Source organism: Marmota flaviventris, chromosome X, assembly GCF_047511675.1.
Source record: "Marmota flaviventris isolate mMarFla1 chromosome X, mMarFla1.hap1, whole genome shotgun sequence".
In the NCBI taxonomy this organism is placed as follows: domain Eukaryota; kingdom Metazoa; phylum Chordata; class Mammalia; order Rodentia; family Sciuridae; genus Marmota; species Marmota flaviventris.
This window is the reverse complement of record NC_092518.1, coordinates 18769734-18790619: the sequence shown is the minus strand read 5'-3', so window position 1 is coordinate 18790619 and position 20886 is coordinate 18769734. Positions and strand designations below refer to the sequence as shown.

Below are 20886 nucleotides of genomic sequence, written 5' to 3'. Positions count from 1 at the left end.
AGAAAGAATGTTATTGTATGCAATGGAAGCCTTTATGGAGGGAAACCTATGTAGAGAGATATTCAACATATCTTGAAATTCTGGTGGAACAAATGCTTGCCACATGAGTAAGATACTGGAAGACCCTACAGAAACCTTTTGATGAAGCTTATTAAAAGGGTCTCTGGGGCTAGGGTTGTAGCTCAGTGGTAGAGCACTTATCTAGCACATGTGAGGCACTGGGTTCAATCCTCAGCACCACATAAACAAAATAAAGGTATTGTGTCCATCTACACAACTTAAAAAAAAAAAAAGATCTCTGTATTTAACAGACTCATGAGATTAAGGAGGAAAAAAAACTCTTGAGTTCCATGCTGACTAATAAGGAAGCCACTAGGCATGTGTGATTTTTTCCATTTAAATTACTTAAAACTATGGGCTGGGGATGTGGCTCAAGCAATAGCACGCTCATCTGGCATGCGCGCGGCGCTGGGTTCAATCCTCAGCACCACATACAAATAAAGATGTTGTGTCCGCTGAAAACTAAAAAAAAAAATATATATATATATATATTAAAAAAATTACTTAAAACTAAATACAACTGAAACTTCAGTTCTTCAGCAGCACTAGCCACATTCAAGAGATCAATAGCTGTGTGTGGACAACACAGATAAAGAGCTTTTGATCACTGGCAGAAAATTTGGACAGTCTGAAGATGAGCCATACCTCAAAGCCAATACTTAGCAGTTGTAAATTTGGACAAATTAGCAAATTTGAACAAGTTAATGACCCTCACCAATACTTGGTTTTCTCATTGGTGAAATGAGTATGTAACTGTTATCCTACTCCCTGAGATATTGTGAAAAATCAGAGAATGAAGGACATGTTGGTACTTTGAAAACTACATGATAGAGAGGGTTACCTACTATGTTTTATCTTTTTACATTATTTGGACTTTAAAGTCCAAGATCATATAATTATTTAATAGTATCTTTAAATGATTTGTACATTTTTTATATCTTTTACTTTTTAAATCCCCAAGTTTTATGTCTTCTTATTCTTTCCTTTTTGGTTAAAAAAGGGGGTGGGGAAAACATGCAGATATTTTTAGCAAATAAAAACCTACAGTACCCACACAGGCAACAGAAATGAATGAAGTGGGATGTGGTGAGGCTATGGCAAACTGGATAATCCATGTTCTATCTAAACTGCTTAGGTGCTACTTACCTTCACCAATTGTAGCTATTCAGAATGTTGACCTAATCTAGTCAGATGCTGATTTCTTACAAGAAAGGTAGAAATGTGTTTTGTTTTTTTTTTTTTTTTTTGGTACTAGGGATTGAACCCAGGAGCACTATACCACCAAGCTACATTCCCAGCCCTTTCATTATTTATTTATTTATTTATTTAATTTTGTGCCAGAGATTGAATTCAGGGGCATTTATCCACTGAGCCACATCCCCAGCTGTTTTTGAATTTTATTTAGAGACAGGATTTCACTGAGTTGTTTAGGGCCTCACTAAGTTACTGAGGCTGGCCTTGAACTTGTGATCCTCCTGTGTCAGCCTCCTGAATGGCTAGGATTACAGGTATGCACCACTGTACCCAGCAAAATGTGCCTTTTTGTTGAAAATCTTCATGTTAAAAATATGCACAACTGACTAAAAATTTTAAGTATTCTTTAGGCAAACTAAATAATTTAGAATGACATATATGGTGTGAGTCTGGTTTTTAAGACCTTGTGGCAACTATCCTTCCTTCTCCAGGGCCCCATGTCTTACAACATTCTTACAAATACAAGCACACAATTTACTCCTCATTGGACCTGTTTGTGAAATAGAAATGAAATTCACAATGTTAATTACTAAAAAGGCAGGGGGGTGGGGGGAGGCAGGCATGGTGGTGCATGCCTGTAATCCTAGCAGCTCGGGAGGCTGAGGCAGGAGGATCAAGAGTTCAAAGCCAGCCTCAGCAATTTAGCATGGCCCTAAGCAACTCAGTAAGATTCTGTCTCTAAATAAAATACAAAAAAGGACTGGGGATATGACTCAGTGGTTCAGTACCCCTGAGTTTAATCTCCAGTACCAAAAGAGAGGGGAAAGAAAAATTTTGTTATTTTTGCATAATTTTATACCCAAGTTCCACTGTAATTACAGAGAAATAAAATTTTCATTGTTACTTCACTGGAAAATTACTGGAAACCTGGGAGAGAACAAGTCTTTTTACATAAAAGCCAAAAGTCTCTACTGATGAATGAGCTAAGAGATTAACACACACACACACACACAAATTAGGAAAACCTATCAGAAGACAAAGCAAATCTTTTAATTTTTCCAGTAATTTAAATGTTGTATATTCAAAAACTCATTGAAATTTAAAGGCTGCTGTACTATATATGGAAGTGTACAAAATTTTTTATTCCAAGTATACTTACTTATATTTTATTTTTATCATATGCGCACCCCAAAGAACCAGCAGTTGCAGCCTTTTTATTCAGTTGACAATTCAAATATTATTTCTAATACAAATATATGGTTTATCATGCTTATTTATCACTAACTTTGTACACTTCATAATCGCATTACAACCCCACTGTGTACCGAATACCACTTACAGTTCAAAGTACTCAAGATAAGCACCGTTACTTTCAAGAGAAGATTGGCAGTAATTAAAGGTCTCATTTAGTAGTTGTTGGTAACCACATTTTTTTTTGAGGAGAAAAAAAACAATAGAAAGTAGTATAGATCTATTTAATTTGGTAATTATATTTATTAATGAGATCTATTTTGGACATAACTTTAACTGTGGCTAAAATAAAGATGTGCTAAACTGCTATCAATGTTATGAACGAGAGTGAGATGAAAGTGTTGTGTAATTTATCAATGAGAAGAATTGACACATCTGTGACCTACATGGCATAAAACAAAATCATACAGAACACTAATAATAATAATAAAAACAACAAAGGTACTTTGCACTTACAGACCTCCTTTCAGAGGATTTTCAGAGCACTTTTTAAACACATGCTATTTTTTCCTTTTTTGAACAAATAAGACAACTAAATCAAAGAGTAATAATGGTTTGCCCATACCACAAAGTGAGTCAGTGGCAAGCCAGGAATACATTTTCTAAGTTGCTCAGTCTCCTGCAATTATATTATGCAATGATTACTAGTAGAGTATGTCTTGCAGGTTACACCCAAGACATAGATATCTCCAGATTTCTTGTGGGCTTACTATGCACCACCACCCCCAGCCCCAGCCTACTAATAGAACTGTTTACAAACCTACATTGACATCAGCATATGTGCCTGCATGCTGCTCCACTGAGGGTCCCAGGGAGAGATAAGAGAAGACCAGTGTGCAAGTCTCTCAGCAGTTCCTTACCTTCCCAACTTCAGGAGAGCTATCTGGAGCCAGCCTCCAGACATTTAAAGATACAATAAAGGCTAGCCAACTAAATCACAAATTTGTTGGAGTGCTGGGAGAAATTTAAAGATAGCAAGGTCATTAAAGAGCTAGAACTGTATATCAGTAGATAAACCGGCAAGCAAAATGGCTAGCTGCTATCCTATGTATATAGGTTCTGAGGGAGGAAGGAATGGGCCTAGGAAAGGACAGCCTTCATTTGAAGTATGCTTTTCAGATTCTTTAAATTTATTCCATAATATAACTGGGTATCAATTTAATTAATAGAACTTAAAGGTTTAAACAAAGGAATGAGTAGGCTGGACTTTATGTATGCATGATATAATAGCCCAATTCTGGTGGAAATTGTCAAGAGAGCAGGCAAATTAAGGTGGGAATTAAGTCCATGTGCAGTGAGGAGATGGTAGGGCTAATATTCAATGAATGTGTAGATACGTGGATGGAAAAACATTTTATGATACAGTTGGAGGGTATGATGGGAAATAGCAGAGAAAAGAGGATAACTCAGAAAGTTACATTCTAGAAAACAATTCCACACACCATTTATTAGGTTCCTATTGTGTGTAAGTTACCATCAGACATGTAATAACTTATCAAGCACGGCACTTGTTCCAAAGAGTTATGATGTAAGAAAAATAGTGTTCAGGATTGCAGGAAAAAGATCACTTATACTTGTGAGGCCTTAAAATATGACTAGAATATGAACAGACAAATACTGGATTAAAGCTGGCAATCTAGGCAGGGAAACCACATAAACTAAAGCCTACCACGGGACTAGTAAGGAGTATAATCTGAGGATACCAATCAGGTGCAGTCCCAATCCTCCAAGGCAAAAGGGGGATGATCTGAGACTATTTTCTAGTTCCAGGACCACAAAATTAGTAACCCCGGGGTATGAACATGGCACCCAGGAGTATCCTCTTAAAGCCTCTACTCCTACTACTAGTACCATCTAGTCCCAAGCAACTTGGGAGATGGGTAACATTTTGAAACTTGAAGAAAGCTGCTCCTCCCAAGATCAATCCATCTGGGCTTCAAGGCATGTAGAAGACAGGAAATGGGAAAATCAAACTGTGGAGGCTCCTAATTATAACAATTGGGCTAGCCTCCACCTTAATACCTTCTCACTCACCCATCCAGTATCCTCAAGGATCCCCCACTCTCGGCAGCCCTATTCTAGTAAGTTAATAGGGGAAAATAACAGGAGCTTTGTAGCCAATTTTGTTGAAATGCATTTATTTCATCTTCAGTTTGCTCATTACCAGAGAACAGTTTCTTCTTGCTTTCTTTTCTCTAGACTATTTTTTCTTTCACTTTATCTCTGATGCTATATTAGCTCATATAGCACCATAAATGCCTCCTTTATCTAGGAAATATTCTTGTGTTTGACTTCATTTTCCTTTCTAGTGTCTATTTAAATTGTTATCTAGATGCCACCCAGTCTTCTTTTCTATATCAAAGTCAGACTTAATGCATATTTGACAAGAAGCAATATTAAAGTTTGAAGAGTTTCACTAACTCAGAGGTTCTCATCACTGTGCATGTGCAACAGAATCACCTGTGGAGTTTTTTTTTTTTTTTAATACACAGCTGTCTTGTCCCCAGTCATTTCTAAAAGTGCAAAAGATACATCCTGGTTAAGAATTATTCTGCTAAAAGGTACATGATTTGGAACTTGTTCTGGCTGACGTTCCTCAAACAATTACAACTTTTCTTTACTCTCCTTAGAAAAAAAGCTGTTATTACTGATTGTTTAGTATTAGTGGAAAATATGCAAAGGGACAGACAAAAAACAGATGTTTGTGTTTCAATTTCTTCCATTAAGTACAGATAACTGAGAATTAAATTTATATTTTTTCATACACTTTATGAATGCTATTTTAATAAATAAGAAAACTACTGGATGTAGTGGTACATGTCTGTAATCATGTACTCAGGAAGTACATTCCTTACTCAGGAAGCTCAGGCAGGAGGATTATAAATTCCAGGCCAGCCTCAGCAGTTTAGTGAGACCCTCTCTCAAAAGTAAAAGTAAAGAGGGCTAGGGATGTAGTTCAGTGGTAGAGTGCCCCAGTGCAATCCCTAGTACCATCCCTCCCTCACAAAACCCTGAGAAAACAGCTATTAAGACAAATTTTAAGCTCATTGTGAGTAGGGACCATTCACCACATGTCTAGCACTGTACATTAGCATTTGGTGGCACAAATCTGAACAAAATATGGTCATCGACAGGCTGCAGAAAGCAATGCAGTAACAGTAACTAGACTACTAAGTACTATAATAGTGCTTTGGACAAAAAGTTATTGTCAGAAATAATAAAATCAACTGACATTTATTATATGCTTGTCATGTGACAGGCACTGTTCTAGGCATTTTACACATTGCCCTGTTCTAAATTAATCTGTTTAATTTAGAACCCTAGGAGGCAGGTACTATTCTCCTTGCAGTTTTATAGTGTGGCGGTAGAGGGGTTAAGTCACACATCCCAACTTCACTTATCTATTAAGGAATAGAAAGCTAAAACATGCACTGAGCCTTGGCTCCAAGAGCTGGATTACCCTATACTGCTCTTGAGAAGCCTAAGTCAGCGTCCTTGGTGCTCAACAAATACTAGAGGGAGGGAGGGAGGAAGGAAACACCAAATATTTACAGAGCATTCACACAGTGTGCCTGAAGCTCCTCCTACCCAAAGGCTAGAACCTTGGAATGTCTGTAATTCCTTAAAGCCTAGGCAAAAGACAGGTATTAGCTTTCCCTCTGCTTCAGTGATAGGATCAGTTAGGCTTTTGTAACTAACCCTTAAATTGTTCCCTTCACTTTCTCTGTTCTAGTTCCTATGAGCTTACACCATTTTGGAGCCAAACTAAAAATGACATTTTGAGGATACTGCTTCCAAGAATTTCCCACATGTCCTAGCATGTTACAGTGACACTGCTATAATGAAAAAGATATTTCCTTAGAATAAGGTGAGCAAGAGAGGCAAATCTAAAGAGATGATATTTTAGGTTGAAAGAAGGAAAAAAAAAGTTTCCTGATTCAGAGCTAAAGGCTGCTGCCAACAGCCTGTTTTGTTCCCAAAGATCAGCACACAAAAGTTTCACAGAGCTGGAGGAAAAAGATTTGGATGCTAAGTTAGATGGGGGGTGGGGCACAATTCCCATCATTCCTTTGGGAGCTGTACAAAAATAACAAAACCTCTATAAAAGAGATGAGCAAGTGGGCTGTGAAAGGAATGACCCCTCACATATAGGGAAAGCAATTTGCATCTACAGATCTCATTGGTATAAACGACCTCCTTCAAAGAGTGAAAACCTCAATGGAAAGCCACTATATACCCATGAAAAGCTTTGCTGGCTATTTGTTGAGCTGTATACAGACTAACAAACAGGAGTGGTTAACCTGGCGCACCATGCACTATAGAGATTTTTTTTTTAAGTAGGCTTAGTCAGCTAATCTTGTTGAGATTTCTCTCATACTACTGATTTCTTATTCTCAAAATAAATTAAGAGGCTTCATTCAGAATTCCCTGTGGTCTACCAGCTTGAGTTTGTTGGGTGTCTTTGATTGTCTCTTGTCTTTAGATTCCCTGCCTTGTCTCTTTAGATTTTGCTGTGCCCTTTGGTATTTCCCGTTAGTCCATGTCTGGAATAGCTAATTACATGGTAGCATAATTCCTGCCTGTACAACAAGGAATAGCAGAACCTTGCTAATTCACACCAATGACTGAAAGACTCCTGTGTAAGTTACTGAATTATGTAAATGAGCAATAAGTGAAGAAAGATGATTCAAAATTGTATTTCATTCATTTATTTTGACAAGTGTAGTTTAGTCTTAATTATTTTGAAAATTTCTTTGTAGCATACTAATAAATTTACTGTGGCACATTTGTTAAAAGTGATAAAACCTTCACTAACAGAGACCAGAGTGTGCTCTATTGAATAATTTTCTTTAGACAGACTCAGGTTCAGGCTTCTTTATCTTGGATTTGATTGACTTTTCAGCATCGATGCTTTTTTTGGATAAGACAATTTAAAATATGCCAATAAAACATAGGAGTTACTTCAGCAGTAAACAGTGACTTATAAACAGGCCCCACATATGTTTACACTTTGACCACATTAGTTAAAAAATCATGTTTTAAGTAAAACATTTTCATATCCTATGGTCAACAATGCTAATGAGACTTTATTTTTATCTTCTAAATAAAACTAGTAAAATCAATCATTCATTCCTTTTAATTCCTATTTCTGTTTTGTTTTGTCTAACCATACTTCTTTTTCTTTTAAAGCTAAAGATGTCTGTTTTAAGGTAAGTGAATATATCACAGTATGTAACATATTCATGTCAAAATACTTACATTATTATAGTCTGAATTAATTTAAGATAGGGAAACATTTTGATACACTTTTGACAGACATATCCTGAAGGATGGATCAATTTATTTCAAAGTACCACCCTCGGTTACATCCGGGAGTAAAGAGCAATTGCCCTTCCAGTTTATAGTCCTGGGCTTAAAGCTTTACACAGGCCAGCTTCTTTAGTAAGCACTTTTAGACTATATTCCAATTCAGACATGCTTTAAAATCACCATGCATTTGTCAGATGTGGTTTTTTGATTTATAAGAGGTAGATAAGCAAGAGAGCTTAAAGAAAAGTAAGACAAAACTTTGCCTCAGAGTACATGACTACATTTATGTCTATTAAAATCGTACCCACTTTCCAAAGCCCAACTCAGATTCCGTCTCTACTAGGAAACTTTCCTCGAAGCAGATGCTCAGTTTCTGTAAATCTTGGTCATTTCATGTCTTTGAGGTTGTATTTTCATCTGAAAAAATGTTAACTAACCCTGTCTAACAAGACTGGATAGGAAAAAGTAAAAGATAATGGATGTGTGTGTTCTCGATAAAACAGCAAAGTCCTAAGGGCTGAAGGTGTAGCTCAGTAGTATCATGTGTGAAGCTCTGGGTTTGATCCCCAGCACTGCAAAATAAAAAGAAAGTATCAAGTCCTATAAAAAGTAGGTATTTAGAGGATGAATGCATGAATAAGCAAGGCATCAGAAGCAGTATCACCTCTAGTGTTAGGAGTATACAACAGTGATACAGCACTTGCCTAGCATGCATGAGGTCCTGGGTTTGATCTCTAGCAACACACATACACACACACAGAGTAGTACTACCTCTAGAAGCAGGAACTAGGTCTTGCTTACAATTGTGTCCTTTACATATCACATAGGGCAGAGACTCACTCCTTGAATGAATTGGGTCAAACAAGTGCAGGGCAAGAAAAGGGGACAGAGAAAAAGACACACAGACCTAGTTTTGTGATCCTTTTGTTTGTGAATTTGAGTTTACAACAATTTCTTAAAACAAGTAAAGTACATCAAAGTATAAAATTACCAGAAAACCTATCTTTTTTGGAGCACATCTGGTTCAAGCCTTAAGTTCCAAGAGATGGTAGGCGTGCTTGGCTCACAGACCAAGGAGAGAAGGTTTCCCAGGGCCATTAACCAGGGAGAATGCAATTAATGTTAGTCAATTTAATGCAATGACAAGTGGCTAATTCTGTCTAGTTGCTGTCTTCTAGACACAAGGTAGGAGAAAGCACATGAATCTGAATAAATTCATGACAACTACAGGAAGAACTACTCTAGGAATGAGTCAACTCAATGATGGGTTTTTCTTTATATATGAGGGGTAGCATTATAGACATGACAGTACTGCATAGAACAATAAATGGGGACTGACTAATAATGTGAAAATCAACATCAGATCTGGGCCTGGGGCTATAGGGTAACTGGAGACATCATAGGACCATTATTAGACTTCAAAAGTTATGGTTGATTCCCTTAGATAATTTGAAAAATTTAAAGAATTATAGAGGACAATGAAGACCTATATCAATTTAGATGAAAAGCAAGAAAGCAAAGCAAAATAGAAAGTCAGTGTAAACATTATGTCAGTTTCAAAATGAAATCTGCACTGTAATGGGAAAGATGAGGACTAAGCAAACATTTAACCATTAAAGGCTATTCTGGTACAACACAAGCAGTTGGTAAAAAACAAAACTAAACAAACAAACAAAAAACCTCAACCATCAAAACAAAAACAAAAAATTAAGGGATGTGTGAGAGGCAGTGCTGTCTCTCGGGGAGCATAAATACTTTTGAAACCATGAGAAGAAACGTTACTGCAATAGAGTTAAGGCAAATAAGAAATGATTAAGACATTAAATTCTGGGCTAAGTAAATGAAGAAAAGAATATGCAATTTAAAAAGAATCCCTACCTAACAAGAGGAAAATACCAGAGTCAGACTAAACCTGTTTAAATCCCAAACATTTCTGAGACCATGAAACCCTTCTGAATGACTATAAATCCTCTAAAATTTGCTTGAAGCAAATGGGACTGGTATTTTCATATTGTTCACTAACTTTTAAAAATTCACATTTATTAGAAATTTTAGCTGATATAAAAAGTCACCATGTCAATAACCGATAAAATTATGAAGAGTGTGTCTTTATAGAATGCCCTAAGAGGAAATGAAACATCATCTGCTTCTAAGATTACAGAGCTGAATGAACCTTTTAAAATTTAAGACTTCCTTTTCAAAAGAAGTTACTGTGATACATTTTAAGTGGGTATTTCAATATACTTCTAATGAAAAACACTAATTTGGGGGAAAGAAAACTTAGTATAACCATTTTTAACCCCCAAGTGCTTTATTTAGGTTATATCATAGTAGATAACATACATGTTACACAAATATTGATCATTTGATATTAATTCCTACACTTGATCTCAGCCAAAAGGCCAAGAAGTGATTAATATTCATTGCTAAAACTTACAGTACATTCTATCATGATACTTAAAGGATCTATTCTCTTCTCTGCCATGAGTATTATAAGCCCTTTCCTCCTAATTAATGTGCAATTAATTCAACCAACCTCCAATTAGTCTTCTACAACATTACCCCACTTAGACAATAAAGCAGTCTCTGGATTGGGTTTTAAACCTGGGCTAAAATAGACTTCTACAGACCAAAAAATGGTTCTGGGATTTCTCTTTGTAGTGTAATTTAGATGTCATATCTAATTTGCTGTCATGACTATTGTTTCACTGTGCAATTTGTATGTCGTTTTGAATGGTAAAGGCATCATAGCTTTATTGAATTAAACCTTCTGTCTTGATTTATGGTCTGATGTTACATGTTTGTGCATTTTATGTTTATGTCTCAAAAGCTGCTTTTGACATCAAGTAGTAGAAAAAGAATGTGCTCTTTTGATATGTTTGCTCAAGTCTTAGTAAATATAAACACAAACTGGAAAAAATCCTGTCCAAACTAAAAACAAAAACAAAAAATAGTGAATATTATTATTATTATCGCTTTAAAAGACAGAGATAGCTAACTAAGTCATTCACATTATAAAATCACAGAATGCCTGGCTGTTCTGTAACCTAAATGTCTTGATTGCCAATTATATTAACCAATCTTTTCTAAGAAACAACTGCCCTTTTCATTGACAGTTTTTGTGATAGCTACCTCAAACATAAAATGTTCATACCACAAATCCATAGTCACAAAGAAATTAAAATGCTCCTGAACTTTAACTCAAAAAGGATAGAGACGATCTTACCTATAAAACTCAGTTTAGTGTTGGTCTGTTTGTAGTTGTCCTCCTTGTCCTGGCCTATGAGTTCAACTTCTAAAGTCATGACTAAGAAGACTAACCATGGAAAGCCTTCCACTAGACCACTGGAATAGCCTTTTAAGTAATTTTTAGTGCATGAAATTTCATAAAGTTTTTACTAGATAATTACACTTCCTGATTTTGTAATTAGTGGAAGTACATGCAATTACATAATAATTATGATAGTAATTACGTAATTAAGATGTATAATTATGTAGTAAAAAACATCATGGAAATAAAACCATCTACTGTGTAAGCACAATACATTTTAAAAGTAAATTCACTAGCTCGACTGTTTAAAAATACTTTTCTTCAAAATAAAGTGATTAGCTCACATTATGATCTAACTGCTTGAAAACTGTTTAATATTTTTTCCGTCATTGGTGATAGAAGTGTATCTTTAAAAAGTACATGAAAGAAAATCTTATCAGGTTCTTCCCACTTTTATCCTTCCAAAAATAACAATATCTTTGCAAATGAAGACCACCAACCACCACTTACTTTATCACCTAGCTATGCAACACTGGTGCCTTTGTTTGTGTTGCTGTGTCACTACAAAGAGGAAAGGAACCTACCCATTTAGAAGACAGTAATTGGAAATGATTGTATAAATTAAGTCACATGGCTGTTATCATAGAATGCCTGTAGGTCCCAGTATACATAAAAAATGCAAAGGATGAGTGCATATTTACAGAAATGGGCTTAAAGACACAACATCAGAATCCAGAAGTTTGCTGCCCAAACCATGGCAACTTTCATATATTACTTTAACTATCAAAAAGAAGATGACAGAAAATGTACAGAGACAAGGAAGGCACTTCTACTTTTGGGCAAAGCAATTAAGGAGATGATTTTCTGGGAAATGTAGTTTCTCTTCTGTTATATCGTAAAGTCATTTTTTGTTAAAAATAAAACAAAAATGAAAACAAAGCAGGCAGTACTCTGAAAAGCAAAACCTTGTGATGGGGCTCCATGCTGCCAATGGAAATAACTACTTTGTCTTTATTGTGGTGAGCATAAAAACTGCACATAAAAGTAAACAACAGTAGGAAAATTAAATTTCAAAGTAAACTTTTGGGTACCAAAATATAAGAAAAAGAATCTGGTTTCCATTTACAAAAATCTAGTTCAAGGCCTTGAAATCTTTACAAACATGCTAAAATCAATGTTCTAATGAGGTTCAGAATGTAGTGTTTGGGTGAGACTTCACTTTGGGTCTGTGTAGAAAGGCCCTTACATAAAGAGGGTGTAGAACTACATTCCACTTCTCTCTTTTATAAGCCACTAATCTTGAGAAGCTGAAAGCTATTTTGAAAATCCTAATTTACTCCTCCCTTGTTCCTTCTAGTTAAGAAGAAACAAAATAGAAGAGCTCATGCTTTCTTGCTTTTGTCCCCTCTCCTAGCCTTTGTCAGAAAACTACATTTTTAGCTTAATTACAAAATATATTTCAAAGGGTCAGAATATAATGTGAAGTCTATCTTAAACTTGGGTAGCCCTTCTGTACCTTGCATATTTGTCATTTTAAAATTTTACCAAAAGGATGGCCCTAACCAATGAAAGAGTAAAATGGAAGTAGGATTTGAAATTAGGCTTTAGTTACTAAGAGGGGAGAATCGTTTGAATTAGTGCTTTTCAAACTTTAATATGCCTAGGAATCACCTGGGGATCATGTTAAAATGCAGATGCTGATGCAGTAGATCTAGAGAGGGCCCAATATTTTGCATTTATAACAAGCTCCCAGGTGATGCTGACGCTGATAGTGTACTGATCACACTTTGAGTAATAAGGTCTTAGGTTCTTGGAAAAAAACTGCATGGAGAAAAAAGCTGATTTGAGTTCATTTCTATGTTGTTTTCTCCCTCAATTGCTAAATTGTTTGAATAATTATTTCAAGTTGAGTAAAATTATTTCTTTGTAAAATTTCAGTGCTCCTCATTTTTTTATTATAAAGCAGTACATGATCAGATTATAATTTAGGAATTAGATAACAGTATAAAGGAGAAAATAAAAATGGTCTATAATCCATAGATAGTGACTATAAATTTCTAGTGTTCCTTACTTATTTTTTCACCTTGCACATCACCACAAATTACAATCACAATTGTTATTTAGTTTTGTACTTTAGCATTACATTATATTTTCCTTTTAAACAGTAAAACTAAGTAACATATAACAATAACAACAAAAACTCCCACTTTCCTGTTTTCAAAATTTTTTACAGATTTCTACAATCACTTCCTAATCACAAACAGGTGGCTAACTGTTTGTTCTTAATTGCCAACTTAGAGCCTCCTACCATAAAACTTCCCTTAAACTCATCAATGGAACTGTTAAAAGAAAAAAAAAAAACCCACATTATTAGTTATTTGCAAGAAAATAAAATCAAAGGAAACTTGAGCTTAAAGTTACCCATCTCAAAACCTATTTTTATAAACAAAACTGTTTTCACAATGATAAAAGGTAGAATTTTAAGAAGAACAGACACTTTAAGTGAATTTCTTTTTTTTTTTTTTTTTGAGAGAGAGAGAGAGAGAGAGAGAGAGAATTTTAATATTTATTTTTGTTTTTTTTAGTTATCGGCGGACACAACATCTTTGTTTGTATGTGGTGCTAAGGATCGAACCCAGGCCGCACGCATGCCAGGCAAGCGCGCTACCGCTTGAGCCACATCCCTGGCCCCTTAAGTGAATTTCTGCTTACATTTTTTGTGTATTTAGTAGGTGTGAATTGTTTTATGTGTACTTTACCTGGTATTAGCTCCTAAAAACAAAGAAAAGGTTCATCTCTAAAAACAGTTTTTCAGTGGAATAACCCAACACAAATGGGCTTTAAAAAGAGGCACAGAGGCACATGCTTGTCATCCCAGTGACACGGGAGGATGGAGCAGGAGGACTGCAAGTTCAAGGCCAGTCTCAGCAACTTAGCAAGACTCTGTCTCAAAATTAAAAAAAAAAAAAAAAATTAAAGGGGCTGGGGATGTGGCTCAGTGGTAAAGCACGTCTGGGTTCAATCCCCAGCACCAAAAAAAAAAAAAAGACTAAATGGACCAAGCTGACACAGACTACTTTTTTGGTGGTGGTGGTGGTGGTGGGGGCGGTTCCTGGGGATTTGAGCCCAGGGGTGCTCTACCATTGAGCTACATCCCCAACCTTTCTTATTTTTGATTTTGAGACAGGGTCTCACTAAATTGCCAAGGCTGACCTTGAACTTGCAATCCTCCTGCCTCAGCCTTACAGGTCTCTGGGATTATGGGTGTGTACCACCATGTCTGGCAAGTGACTTGATATTCTTTCCATTCAATTCAAATTTGGTATCAGCAAAGTGACAGATACAACTTATCACTTGCCTTTAGCATCACTTGTAAAGAGTTGAAGCAACACATTTAATTTGCACATGTCAAGGAACTTCCATAACTTCAATTTACAGCAAACCCGAGTTCAAGCCAAACACTATAGGAGGTTCTACAACTGTACTTCAGATTGCTTCTCAGTAATGTACAGAAGCATTTCCTAGGACCAATTTTTCTAAAATCCTTAAAATTGCTTGTGTGAGTGAGCTGGCTACAATGGGCAAAATCACAAACAGGATACAACCCTCTGTCTCCATGAACTGAGTGAAAGAGAATGTAAAATAAAATAATTCAGGATAAGCTCTATGAGAATGGCACTCAAAAGGGGACTATGGGAACATAAAATTGGGGACATTTACATAACTAATTTCTTCATCAATATAATGGGCGTTATCCACTGCTGCCTCACAAGGCTGTTGGGAGGACTTGTGTTACACATGTGAAAGGACAATGGGAAACTATCAAGTACCTTACAAATGGACAGCCTAATTCTGGGTGGTATTAATGGAAATAAGAAATGCCTTGCAGATGTTACCATCTGGCATAGAGAAAAGACAGAAAGACAGGCCTAGTGGTACACACTGTGCAGAGAAAAGAGCAAGACTCTATCTCAAAATAAAAAAAATAAAAAGGACTGGGGATGTAACTCAGTGGTAGAGTCCTCTGGGTTCAATTCCCAACACCAAAAAAAAAAAAGAGGCAATAACAAGAAACTGAAGTTTAAGAAAAAAATCAAGTAAAGAAAGCAGGTGAGACCATAGCTCAAGGAGAAGTGAATACAAGATTTCATCTGATTGAGAGAAGCAAGCACAGCATAGCACAGCAATCTTTACAGATGGGAAACTGGAGGCTTGCCTACAACCCTTTGCAAGAAACAGAGGTGATCTGAAGATAGTCTGTCTAAGCTTAAAGACACTCTCGTTGAGAAGTAAGGCTTCTTCTTCTTCTTTTAATTTTTTTTTTAGTTGTAGATGGACACGATACCTTTATGTGAGGATTGAACCCGTGCTTCACACATGTGAGGCGAGTGCTCTACCACTGAGCCACAACCCCAGCCCAAGAAGTCAGGCTTCTTAACAGATGCTATTTATAAGGTTAAATCACCATCTTTTAGTTTCCACCTGCAATTCCAATTCCTTTCTTCAACAGAATCCTAAATCCCAGTGTTCAAACTCTGGCAGATAAAAGCAATGTATTTAAAGGGGGAAAATTCATCATGTAGAACATCTGTTATGACAACAGACACTAGTATGGCAGTATGTAAAAACGTGGATGTGTAACTGATGTGATTCTGCAATCTGTATACGGGGTAAAAATGGGAGTTCATAACCCACTTGAATCAAATGTATGAAATATGATATGTCAAGAGCTTTGTAATGTTTTGAACAACTAATAATAATAATAATAATAATAATAATAATAATAAAGAACATCTGTTATGGTATCTCCCAGAATTCATCTTGAAATAGTATTTGAAATCCTAACTCTTTACGCCTTAGAGTATGACTGTATTTGGAGACAGGGTCTTTAAAGGAGTAACTAAATTAAAATGAGATCTTTAGGATGGGCCCTAATCCAATATGTCTGGTGTCAAAATATAAAATGGAAATAAGGTTCAGAGGGAAAAATCATGTGAAGACACAAGGAGAAAATGCCATCTGCAGGTCAAGGACAAAAGCCATAGAAGACACCCACCCTTGATCACAGACTTCCAGCCTTCAGAACTAAGAAATTATTTTCTGTTGTTGAAGCTACTCAGTATGGGGTACTTTGTTTTGGCAGTTCTAGCAAACTAATACACCTTCCTACTAACATTAGTTGTCACAGAATCAGAGGACATATGCATCTGCTAAGAATACAAACAGAAAAAAAAAGTTTCTTTCTAGAAATAAAGACCAAACCCTGAAGTAAAAAGTGAGTTAGTGGCTCCTTCTCTGCTTCTAAAACAATCTGACCAGGTTGGTGGTGACTCTCAGGCCTTACCACACACTAAGCTGTCTTCCCTAACACACTCTCAGTTCCTCCAGAGCAGGGACTGTCAACCATCCATCTTGCTTTCTCTGCCATGTGGCATCACACTCAACACACAATAGGATCTACATGTACATATACTGCTTTTTACTACTGCTGAATAAACAACAACAAAAGGTTTACTTGAGAAAAATAAGAGACTTCTTCCCCTCTTGCATTTTAATTTAGGCCACTGAACAAAGATTTGAACTGATCCAGGTTTCTTCAAACTGTTCACTTATCCCTACTCAGGCTAAGGCACCATGGGATGAAGCAGTCAAACAGGACCATTTCATGCTGCCATCCTGGAAATGGATTTTTACTTCATATATTGCCACAGTGTTCCTCTAAAACCTCCTTTGGATCCATTATGTCATCTGTGTACATTCTGGAGCAGTTACAATAATAATGCAAAGTCCCACAGAAATAAGATTTCTAAAATGTTATGTAGTTACAGTGAATATGCAGTAAACACTTCACCAAAGTGAATAACAGTCCTTTACCATTTTAAAGGAAAGAGAAAAATACCAAATGGGGTTAATTCACATTATGGACTAATGGTCTGTAAACTTTCGTTTGAAAGCAAAGCGCAGAAAAAGCTTTGACAGAGCTACTTTTCACTGTAAAAATAAATAAAACTCTTTCAAATAATTTGTACATGATTTTTCCAAGTCAAATTGCCAACTTTCAAACAAAAATTAAAACCACCATCCAGTTACAACCCTTAAAATATGGGCTTTATAATGGAAATGGTAAAACAATCTTAGCGAAGGAAATGTTGCTAGGGTACTGATAGTAAAGGAGAGTCTACAGTAAATACTTCACACTCTAGTTACAGGGCACTTGTTGACAGACAATACTTAGATTCCACTCTTAATGATATAACTCTGTGTAACAACTATCACTTTTCACAGGACTTCTGCTGTTAATGTCTACTGGTGTTCTGGCCTTGGTCCAAATTGAATAAATATATTTGCCTTCTGGTTCCCACAGATTTTAAATTCATTTTTATAGCATGTTTCTCTTGAAGAGCAAATCAGAAGAGAGAATTTCATTCCAACTTTTAAAGGGACAAGTGATTTTATATATACTAATTTAAATGTATGGATTTCCTCTCTATAATTGTTCTCTGCACTATAGACTGCACATCAGAATTACCTAGGAATATTTTCTAAAAGTTATACCTTCCTAAAATTTTACGTCTCACCTTCAGAATTAGAATATGTGGGCACAGGAACCATGCATTTGGATCTTTAGTATGCCCCAAGAAACTCTTGGGAGGCAGCTTATAACATATCATGTGTTAGGAAACTTCTGCTCATGGATCACTGGTAAGCATGACCCAGAGTTTCAGTTTAAATCCCACTGCTAACAAATACCAAATACCAATTAGCATCACTGCAGGATCTGAAAATGCCCTGAGCACATAAATATCAGCTAACTGGTTCCTTCCTAAACTATAACTTAGGAATAATAAATAAGCAAGAGGAAGTTTAAAGAAAAGTTTCAACAGTTAAAATTCAATAAATAAAATAAAAGGGCTCTCAGAACATTTCATGAAGTTCCTTCTGTCAGACACATACATTTTGTACTCTTCTTTTTAAAAAATTTTCTTTAGCCTTCTGACACATCAGAGAACTTGTCAATAATTCTCTTAGTACCATTTTTTTTGCCCTAACTGCTGGGTAGTGTATTTATTAGAAATAAACAACAAAAAAGGTGTCCCCATTCTTAAACACACTGCAAAACGGGACTACAATAAACTGAGTATACGGATCCTGACAATACTTCTCTTTTGCCAAGCGAGAAGCTTCTAAGTGGCCACTATATTTCCCTCCCATTGTCCCAGGAAGCAATCTATACCCCTCAATGTTCTCCAAGAAGGCAGAATAAGTTCACAGTGACTTTCCAGATCACTCCTCTCTCTCCATGACTCCAAGAGTCACCAGACTTTTTGAAAACCGCTCTTCACAAAAGACTGATTCACTTCCCAAAAAGGAATTTTGGAGCTATATGGAGGAGGATTCTATCCCCTTAGAGACTAAAAACATCTAGAGAACAACCTAAGATGGCCATATTCAGAAAGGAGTCATGGGAGAGCAGGTTCTAATATACTGATACCCAGAAGGACATAACTGGCCCAATAGAAACACACAATGCTTCCATACTTAATTTTTTCAACTCATGACCACCTTTAAGGAAAGGCTTTTGGGGGCTAAAGAAAAACATCCATTGATGATATTCCAAGTAAATATAGGCTAGATGTTAGCCATGCATGGAAATTCTAAAACCTAGTTATTAATGGACAGAAGGAATTTCTTTTCTATATAAATTTTACTAATTCATGGAAAATACACTGTGAAGACAGCCCATCTTTGTTGAACATCTAAGGATAAGATACTAATATCCAAACCAAGTCCTGTGTCAGCTGTAAAATATTTTATATCTAAGGACAGAAAAACCAAGTTAGTAAAGGCAATTTAAGAAATAATTTCTAGCCTATCTTGGAGATGGAAAAACTGAAGTCAATTATGATTGAAATTGAAAACAGTGCGACCAAATCAAGGGCAGCATGGGGATTCTTATGTGAGGAAATACAGCAATATTTGGAGGTTTTTATATGCCGTTGAGGTTGCCTCCAGCCCTAATACCGACCAACAAAATGTTGAATTGATATTCACTGACAAACAACATAAACACTCTGTAGGTAACTAATAAGAAAAATGTGTAAATTTGCCTTTTTTATTTTTTACAGGTAATAGAAAAGTTGTCAATGTGATTTTCAGGTAGGAGAAAAAACATGCACTTGTCATGACATTTTCAAATACTTTAAGTTATGTAACAAAGCTTTTCCCAGACCCATTAAGTCCCACGGTGCCTGTAAGTCTTGTATAAGGAAACGACAAGTGCAGAGGGTTCCAGGCAGCATCTGATCATATGGGCTGAGGCACCTATATACTCTCTTAGGATGGAGTCAATAAAAGAACTCCACCCCATCCCTCTCTTTCAAAATGAACCTAGGCTTTTAGTGAACAGCAGAGACACACTCCAGGTCTATTTTTTTTGTGTGTGGTAATATCTGGTTTTTGTAGGCCCAATGATCACGTTGCCTATGCTTACTTTATTACAATTACTAAACTCTATAGAAAATAGCATTTTCAAAATATAGCATTAACGAGTCCTTTTTGTACCGTTCCTCCTCCAAAGCCTTGCTTTAATAGAGAACAATGTGAGACAGGCTGTGGGGGCCAAAGCTGGGGATTCCTATGCCACCGCCCCTCATGCAGGAGATCCCTCTGTTCACACAGGCCCCCACAACCTGCTTCCGAGACAGCAATGTGATGCTGCGTGAACAGCCTGACACAGTAGGTCTGGCTTTTATGATGCAAATTTCCACTTTAAACTCAAAGGTAATTACAGTATTTTAACGTACCTTTCTCATGATCGGTAATAAGTTTCTCCAGTGCATAGTCCACATCAAAAATGTACCGGTAAAAGCACAGCTGGGTGTACAGGGACTTGTCAGAATACTGCAATATAACAGAAAATACATGAATACTACTATTGGGGGGGTGATGGAGATCACTCTCAGCAGAGTATATTCCCTAATTTCAACTTCCCTATCAAGCAGCATTTTTTTTAAAAGGGGGTGAATAAGAAGGAAAGAATCATACTAATGGTTTGTCCCACTCATATAGCATACATACCTTTCATAATTCAGAATAAATCCTACCACTTCGATCATAGATTACTACTTGCAAAGCTGCAGACTGACTGCCCCTGCTGTCAAAAAACTGATTTTGTCAAATTGCAAATTCCTATGCACCCGTGACAATTTGCACTGTTAATTGGGAAAAGTGGTACCATGCTTCCTAACTAGGACCTGTCCATGCTAGCAGGAAGTTAAACAATTTCTGAAACTGTTTAACATATATTGCTACACTATGAACCCAATTTTCTGACTTGTGGTGACAATCTATTGCCTTCACTGGGGATTAGCTTGCAGACACAATACTGGGAAGTAAGCACAGACTTGAGTAACATCTTGATCAACTGCCCTGTGCTAATCCTAAGTAGGCAGTGTTATGACCTCTGAGAAGTAGCACAAGAAATGAAATAACCAAGGTTTTCCATTATACCCATGTCAAAACATGTTTCATAACTTTGGCAAGTTCTAGTTCAACAAAGCACCAGAGATATGTCTGAAACTAGTATTCATTCAGCACACAAATGCTGAATGCTGATGCTCCTGAGGTTAAAAGAGATACTGTGGCCTGGTGTTGCATGTGCCTGTAATCCCAGTGACTCTGGAGACTAAGGCAGGAGGATTGTGAGTTCAAAGCCAGCCTCAGGAACTTGGACCCTATCTCTAAATAAAATATATATAAAAAAAATGGCTGGATATGTAGTTCAATGGTTAAGAGTCCCT

General features: G+C 36.4%; 1 protein-coding gene and 1 pseudogene across 1 annotated transcript in view; both read right to left on the bottom strand.

Annotated features, from left to right (window-relative positions):
• Pola1 (DNA polymerase alpha 1, catalytic subunit) overlaps nt 1–20886 on the bottom strand; it is a 294232-nt gene that overhangs the window by 46771 nt on the left and 226575 nt on the right. Inside the window, exon 36 of the mRNA XM_027927441.2 lies at nt 19891–19987. Coding sequence (XP_027783242.1) covers nt 19891–19987 — 97 coding nt within the window. The remainder of the gene's footprint in view (nt 1–19890; nt 19988–20886) is intronic.
• Nucleotides 10075–10229, bottom strand: LOC114086188 (U2 spliceosomal RNA; annotated as a pseudogene).